Below are 8,910 nucleotides of genomic sequence, written 5' to 3'. Positions count from 1 at the left end.
CAGTTAAGCATAAACTGATTATAACCTTCAACTAATAAAACTTGGTGTGATCAGTAAGATATGCTTGAATCTGTACTTCACATTCCACTACACTTCAGGGTCAGCTGTTTTACATTAGTAAGTATGGATTCAATTGACTATAACAGCAAAACCAATAAATAATAATAACAATAATAGGTGAAACTGCTAGCCATTTAGTGTTTCAGAATGTGTCATGTTGTAAATTGTGTTTGAATAAATTATTATTATTTATTGTAAATGTACTGAGTCTTTGATCTCTCAAAATAATATCCTATTGAAGTGTACATAAATTATTTTAAATGTTGCCAAAAATCATGTTAACTCGTGACTAGAAAAAAACCAAGCCATTAATAAAACATAAGTTCAGATAATTTTCCCACACAATACAGTTAGTAACACTGCAAGATCACTTAAGTGAGCTTACTGTGGGGCAATTTGATTGCATTGTATCCAAAAATGCAAGACAGGAGGGTGGAAATCCATTCAAAACATGTTAACTGATAAAATGATATACTCTAGTTATATATTATCAAATAAAGCCTGGACAGATGAACAAAAGGAATGTTTTTAAGAAAATACTTTAATACTTTTCTTAAAATAGAAAAGTGGATATTCCAGCATTTAGAAAACTGATTAGCAAAGCAAACATAAACATGGAGAAAAATAATTTGGCTATGAAAAATCTCATTTATTTATGCAAACCAGTACAAGAGTAAGGCGATAGCAGTAAAAAAAAATGTTGGTAAGAATATTTGCATGCTTCAGATAAAAGCTGGAAATATTATACTGTATCACAATCCACTACCAAGTGACTCTTATGAATTACTTTACATTGTAGGCAAATTGCATTTTAATTGGGGGTTAGAAGTCTCTTTTATTGTTTGCAAGAATATATAACAGCAATTTCTTCAATTATGAAATTGCCTCATTTGCTATGTATTATTTAGCCATTCAGCAAAAAAAGCATAAAGGATGTTCATGTTTGTGATTACAAAGATACGGTGATGAAACAGAATAAACCAGCAACACGTATTAAGAAGGTCGTTGTGTTAGTTTACAAAAGAAAACATAAATATTAAGTCATGAAATGAAAACATAACTGCAGCAGTGTTTTATATTTATTGTGCTAGTTCCAAAGTAAATGTCTAAAAAAATCAAGTAATTGTACTATTCCAAGCGTTCAAACGTAAATACATGTTATAATCAGCCATATGATGTTGTATTCATTATTTACACCTTTCCCATGTTTTGTGTTTGTGAAAGTTTTCAACTCCGTTATACCTTTCATTTGATTTGCGCTTCCTAACATACAGTGAAGTTGAAGCAGCTTCTCCTCTACACTGCCCATCACACCCACCCCCACCACCCCCCCGCCACACACACTCTTTTATATAGCATGATGATGATGATGATGATGATTGATATCGCCACAACCTCTTTGCATTGTATTTGTTATGTTTTGTCACCGTGCAAAATGGATACAGCAAATGTTAAATATTTAAAATATGTTGTAAAAATTGAAAGATTATCCTCTGTAGATCTTATTTTTCAGTTTAAAAAGAATTGAGCCCCACAGGCAAGTGCCGTCTTTTCTGTCGGTCCACTAAAGGTGGACTTGGATTGTACTTGAATTTAAAATCCTATTTAAACCAGATTTATAAATCAAATTATTTTAAAATTAGCAATTTTCCATAATACGCCCCTGTCCATAACTGCATAAAGTTACTGCTAATTTTCACTGCATGCTGTTGGATTTTAGTTCACTTCATATATTTCAGTGTTATGTCACAATTAAAGGGGGACTGGACAGAAATCTTAGTATTTTACATCGTCATAGCGGAGTTTTACAAATCAGAGATCAGACCGACGGGGTTCAAAGTCAGATCTGGTATGTTGGCAACTAAACCTGAACTTACCCGAGTTAGGATGGTATATGTGTGCTTCCTAAAACCCGGCCCAGGGGCGATTACGTTATTTAAAGATATATATATATTTACAAAAGTAGCGAGCAAGGGAAGGCTAATATTCTTAATTACAAGCGAAGCAGCACTTCGTCAGTGGCGGACAGCGCTTCAAGTGACAGATTAATGTTCGGAAGAAAGTTTCGCACAGAATGATTTTTTTTTTCAATCTTTAAAATCAGAGTCAATTTTGACAGAAACATTGGATGGGCAAATTTCCACATGTAGAATTCTGAACTCTTCATTTGCACGTCAGGTTACATTTTTCTACCGCGCTTTTAATCCTGCCGAACAGACGGACAGTTTATGAGAATGGTACATGATGATCGGGGTACAAGTTAAATGGTGTATTTATTTTGAGTATCATTGACCGAATACTGAACACTGAGAAGGCAATACCGCGAACAATTGTAAAATAATCGCAGATCTTGCTTTTAGTAATAACAAGAAACATTTGCAATTACATTGTTAATTAAAGTTTAAAATTTTAAATGTATTCAATTAGTAATGACATGAATTGAGCAAATAAGTATATTGTTTTGAAGACTTTTTAAACTATCATTTTGCTGAAATTGTGAAACATCGTGAAATGAAAATATTACACTACATAATAATAGGTCTGTCATTTTCCAATATCAATAGCAAGGCGCTTCTATCACTTCAGTTTTCTTCGACATCTTGGAGCAATCAAGCAAATTAAGGCCGGTCGACCTACCAGCTTCTCGGGTTAGTAGTGGGAGGTTGTCAAAATACGGGGCAGCCATTAGTAGAAACGTGATATCCATTCATCAGCAAGTCTAATCACTGGTCAGACTCAGCCGAACCCTCAAGCTTTCCATTCTCAGATATGCAGCCCTGGCACGAAGGAGTTTACAAATATTGTCAAATTGATTCTTGTATCGTCATTGAGTCTGTCATTCGCTGCTTGCCCACCGAAGCTTTCCGTTTTCTCTGATCGTTGTTTATTAGCTACATTTTGCTCTCCGTTAAAAGACGAGGATTAACTTTGAATCATAATGAAATCGTAGCTGGTAGAACGCCGATGAGATTTTCCATGTGTTCCTTTTTTGTAATATAACAATTTTTCTATATTAGTGTTCCCTGAGAAACAATATTGAATCATGGGATGTAGCTACATCACAGTTTAAAATATATTTTGAGTTTTTTTTATAATTTCCAGGATTCTATTTTCCCAGTTTCTAATAATTAGACATCTGATGTGTCCCTTTATTAACTCCTCCGTTGTATCGCTAGTATTGTTTGATTCCTTTGCGTTTCTCTTTGCAGTGGTGCTATTTCACTATGGGCGAAACAAGCAACCCAGCGTATGGAGTGAATTAGGGTGAATATGCCTTAGTGTTGTTGTTTTAAGATCCAAACTCTTGATAAGCAAACCTAATTGGTATAAGTGACAGAGCTAATGCGGAAACAGCCGTATTGTTATTCTCTCTCGCTCTTTCCTTTTCTCCCTCTCTTCCGGATAAAAAAAATATGCTGACTTCCATTATAGTACAATTGATCTCGCTATGAATAAAACACTGGCACTTTGAGTACTTCCAAAATAGCCGACTAAATCCGTTGAACAATGTATGTGCATTATTTGTGTATATGTAAATATAAAGTACACAACTCTCTTTGCCATGAAAAGGCGCATCATTTGATTCTGCCCTCGGGTCCGTGGAGTATTAATGGAATGAATCTGCAGCATTGTCGATGCAAAGGGACGACCACTTTAGCACTATCCCAATTCACACCAGACCAGAAATAGTTCTTCCATGTGACAACATCGCACACAAGTTATAGCTTGTATTGATTGTGGAAATAGGTATCAATGAACTGAATACTTGAAACATAACAAAAATGCATACTTTTGGAGATTAATAATATGTTATCTTACATCACGTCAAATTAAAACGCACAACCGCTCATTATTGGTAAATATAGTGGAGAGTTTCTGTAAAGCCTAAAAAACCAGTGCAGTTTGAAAAAAACAAAAATAAATAATTTGGAATAAGAAGAAAGGAGCTTCCGAATTCAAGGAAGATAAATGAACAGGATGTGGCGGATCAGTTGAGAGCGAGGAAAATGTGGTGGAAACATAAGTGAGGTAGATTTTACACTCTACTCAGAAGTTAAATAAATATGGGTAATTAAGCTGTAACCAGAGCGTAAAATGTATTTGTTGTGCTCGCAAAACACAACATAAATGTTATTTTTCAGTAATAGTTTACTCTTGTAAATACTAAAATGCAGGTTCAAATAAAACAGGAACAGTTTTAACCCAGTTGCATGGTAATGTTGAAGTTTCTATATTATCACAGATCCTCCAAGGTAGGGATGTGGAGTGAACTGACAACTCGCTAACAGCTGTTAAAGCCTTTGTTTTCTGATAAACTCTTCTGAGCAACTCATCCTATTTCTGAAAGGGCGGGAAAGGCAAGGTTTTCCAGCTATTACTAAGTAGGAGAGAATATTACCAACGTTCTGTAGCAACAAACCATTCCCGTGTGGGGAATATACAGAAGCTGCAATGAAAGGCTTAGTCGCGGCGTTGAAAGTAAAGCTTGTCGGAATAAGGATCCACGCTTTGTTTTGTTAATTCGATAGGTACATTCTAGCCTTGTTTATGATCCAAGGTGTTGCTGACGTACACGGTGTTGGAAGAGTTGATTACAAGTATAGAGAAGCACTTGGCCGGTCCAATTTTCTGGTCTTTACTGAAGTTGTGACTGGTTACCGCAGATTTGCAACATTGCTCCCGGCAAAGAGAAGCAGCTGTTGGCTTATTCCGAAATCCCCCCTCCCTCCCCAACACACACACAGCACACGCCATCACTATCGCCAACCCTTCCTCCCTTTTGTTATCAAGTGTCATGAAATTAAAGCTTGCTAACCCAACAATGATATACAAATGCTTCAAAGAATAAAGCTTGCAATATGTTACATTGATCAGTTCTGCTCTCTTATTTCCTTTCCCACCAAAATCGACAATCACATAACATTGCAAATTTCGGTTCTCAAAATAGCATCAACCATTTAACATTGCTAAAGTATTGCTGTTTAACTGCAATTTAATAATACAAAATTTAACTCTTGTCTAAATGATTCATGCAAGTGTCTGTAAACAAAATAGTATCTCCATCCTGACTTTCTACATAAAGGCATCCTTCCAGTACTACTCCAAACTGTGATTATTATACGCGTTCGCACGATGATAATATTGCACGTTTTCAAAATCCATAATTTATTTAAAAGTTGCATTATGATACTAGCATATTTCTCTATAAAATAATGAGGTGAGGGCCGGGTTATTAATGCAGTAGTTCTGGCCAACCTCAATCGAATGAAAAATTGTTCTCCCCCCCAGAAAAGCATTATGGGAGCTGTATTTCAACAAATAGGGTCAAAGTATTGCAGAATATCGGAGATGTAACTACAGATACCAGAGCCCACCGCGATCACGTCCCCGCGTTATTTCCAGATCACTGGCGCCACCCTTGTGTTCTTCGGCATCGTTGCCGCAAAAGAAAGCGCTCTCCTGTGCTGCTTACTGCGGTGTCAATCATCGAAGAGGCTCCACGAGGTTCTTGTCAAAGCAGCTGAAACAAATAAATATACAGCCAGGCAGCAACAGAACAAGAAGAAAAATAAGTCTGTAATAAGAGAATTAAAGCGGGACTTGTTCTCCCTGTAGTCGATTCGATTGTCAAGCTGGAATCGCATAACGTGGTACAGTATTACAAGGTAGGGCTGGAGCTGCAATCTGTTAGCTCAGCAAGGGAGACACCTCAAAGGGGATCGGGTTACTTTGAGTGACAGCGTCTCCATGGCAAATAATTTGACTAACTATTGTCTTATCCTCACTATCCGTAGGTCAGATAACCAACCAATCAAATCCTACATAATGACTATTCATGCCAACTTAGAATAATATTATTAAAAACGAAGGGAGAGCACTCTGGACGTCTTCAAGTGCAGTATGTTGGGTCTTCTGTGAAAGAAAGATTATGTTTTATGCGTCTACAACTAAAAAGTGCTGGTAGCGACTGTAGCCTTCAAGTGAAGGAGAGGCACAGAGGGGAACACTTTTTTTCTATTCAGGATCTGGATGTGTTTTTAGACTATCTCAAGGCGGGGGAGATATGTCGATGCTTCCAACTTTTGGTTTTACTCAAGAGCAAGTGGCGTGTGTGTGCGAAGTCCTCCAGCAAGGAGGTAACATCGAGCGGCTCGGCCGCTTCCTGTGGTCACTACCTGCCTGTGAGCATCTGCATAAAAACGAGAGCGTCCTCAAAGCCAAGGCCGTGGTGGCTTTCCACCGAGGCAACTTCCGCGAACTCTACAAGATCCTGGAGAGCCACCAGTTCTCCCCGCACAACCACCCAAAGCTGCAGCAGCTGTGGCTGAAGGCGCACTACATCGAAGCCGAAAAGCTGCGGGGGCGGCCGCTGGGGGCCGTGGGCAAGTACCGCGTCCGGCGCAAGTTCCCACTGCCGCGCTCCATCTGGGACGGCGAGGAGACGAGCTACTGCTTCAAAGAGAAATCGCGCAGCGTCCTGCGGGAATGGTACGCTCACAACCCATACCCCTCGCCCCGGGAGAAGAGGGAGTTGGCCGAGGCCACCGGCCTCACCACCACACAGGTCAGCAACTGGTTCAAGAACAGGAGGCAGAGGGACCGAGCCGCCGAAGCCAAGGAAAGGTACGAGTAAGTAACAAAAATATCTACATACATTTTTCCATTACTCAATGAAACTATTTTTACTTATCTCGCTCGGTGCAAGCTGCAGCATTTCTCGTTTTGCAGCAACCCGATCAATCCGTCTATCTCTTCTACCATCGATTCAGGAGCCGTTCACAGACTCTTTAAAAAAATACGATTGCTTCTTTTATAGCTACAGGATTTTTTCTTTAAAAAGTACGACCGAGCTGACAGTAACCTCAGAAACCGAAGTGTAGCTTAAGACTCTGTCTGTGTTATATATCAAACTCCACACGGGTGGCGAAAAGCCGGTGCTGCGGCTGCAAAAAAGTTGTAACTTTTTTCTTCGTAATGTCACGAACCGTTAAGTGAGGACGAAAAGGTTACGAACTGTTTATACCGAGTGTCATCTTTCTGTTTCTGACACACACAGCTAGAGGATATATAGTATAGAAAATATATACATTTACTCTCGCCGTGAGTTACAGTAGCTTATATCCGTATATAAGTTTAAAAAGTAAGCGTGTGTTCTGTGGCCGGGCGCTGCCAAGCCCGGTTGATTTTAAAACTAAGTGACATTTTGAAAGTATCCCGGTTTATTCATCAGCGCCAGGCCCATTCGGGTATTTTTTAAAAATAAAGGGTAGGTTTTGAAATCTGAATTGTGCGAACTGTAACTTTTTCCAGTACCTCCAAGCGTTATTCCGTCACTCAACCACCAACTATTGTTAAAAAGTCCAAAAAAAAGGTTGAGAAGAATAATATGTAAGTTTCTAAAGCTCTGGTTTCTGGCGCGTTGTCTTTGACACGCACATAGCCATTGAGGGTATTTTTGACGTGGTTTTTGTAATGATTCCATGTTTTAATAGATTTGCGCCTTGCTTCTTATTCAACTTCGCTCTTTCACATTTGAAAAGCCCATTTTCTCTTTATTTGTTTGATTTTCTTTTTTCTTCCCCCCCCCCCCCTCCCCCTGCAGAGAAAACAACGAGAACTCCAATTCCAACGTCACAGGCGGCGGCCACAACCAAATGAATCCTTCCATGAATGGGAACAAAAATATGTTAGCGAGCTCGGACGAGGAAAAGACTCCATCTCAAACGCCGGATCACACTTCGAGCAGCCCGGCACTGCTGTTGGGATCCCTGGGCCAGAGCTCCAACACCAGCCTGCAGCCTCTGCACACCCTGGCCGCGCCCCCGGGTCCTAGCGCCGTTGCAGTACCTAACTCAGATGTTATACACCACCATGCATTACAGGACTCCATGCTCAACCCCATGTCATCCAATTTAGTGGACCTCGGCTCGTAAAAAACAAAACAATCTTCGAACAATTAAAGACACTCTCAAGATTATCCTTTATATATTTTACTTGACATTTAAGCGATGTACATAAAAAAAACTTTAGTGGATATTTTGTCAACCATGGGAAGGAATGATGGATATAGCTATTCGAGGTTTAAGGTACTGTATTAGAACACATAAGAGATTGATGTAGCAAAGTCTTAAGGTTTTTATATAATGGAGGATGTTTTTGTTTAGACAGACAAGTTTTTATTTTACTGGTCACAAAATCACGATCTCGAAGTTTTGCTCCCACTTAAAATTACACCACATATCGATATATCCAGGTTACAAGAGTGAATAGGTTTGTAATCGCGTGCAAGACGAGCATTTTAAGTTTTGATAAAATATGCTAAAAAAAACCTAAAAAAAACACACGCTGTAGGAAGATCATTTACATGTAGATGAAAACTGTACAGAAAGCTGGCTTTCCTGTAGTAGAATGCGTGGAACGTGTAATCGCAGCTATATTGGACTGAAAAATATCCGTAAAAATATAATGCAATTTCTCCAAGCATTAGAAATGATCTCAGTCTTGAAGAAGGAATACTCGCACGCTGCATAAAAATTGTTTTATTACTGTTTATATTACGTGACTTCAATCTTCGGGGGGAAATCCTGCTTATTTTATAATAAAAACAGAACACAGCTAAAGTCTGAAACGTTTGCTTTCTTCCCTCCCGCCCCTCCAAATATTGAGCTACAACTTAATTATATATTTTAATATCGACTTCAACACGGTTTTATATTTCACGATACTTAATTAAGTGCGAGAATGTACTTGTTGTACAATGAATGGCAGCGGTTCCAGCTGTCGCCTTTACCATAGCGATATGTTTCACTTTAATATCACACCGTAGGGTATATGCTAAAGTTACCACTG

At 38.8% G+C, this 8,910-nt stretch overlaps 1 protein-coding gene across 1 annotated transcript; it reads left to right on the top strand.

Annotated features, from left to right (window-relative positions):
- The first annotated feature begins 5,310 nt into the window (after positions 1 to 5,310).
- Positions 5,311 to 8,675, top strand: six2a (SIX homeobox 2a). The gene is made up of 2 exons (XM_085980492.1): positions 5,311 to 6,690; positions 7,664 to 8,675. The coding sequence occupies exons 1-2, from the start codon at positions 6,125 to 6,127 to the stop codon at positions 7,992 to 7,994; spliced, it is 897 nt and encodes a 298-aa protein (XP_085836618.1). The 5' UTR covers positions 5,311 to 6,124; the 3' UTR covers positions 7,995 to 8,675.
- The last annotated feature ends 235 nt before the right edge of the window (positions 8,676 to 8,910 follow it).

This window comes from Somniosus microcephalus, chromosome 3 (assembly GCF_052327205.1).
Source record: "Somniosus microcephalus isolate GS21.2 chromosome 3, FLI_Smic_1.0, whole genome shotgun sequence".
Lineage (NCBI taxonomy): Eukaryota > Metazoa > Chordata > Chondrichthyes > Squaliformes > Somniosidae > Somniosus > Somniosus microcephalus.
Note: the sequence above shows the minus strand (reverse complement) of the source record. Positions and strands in the feature narration are given on the sequence as shown.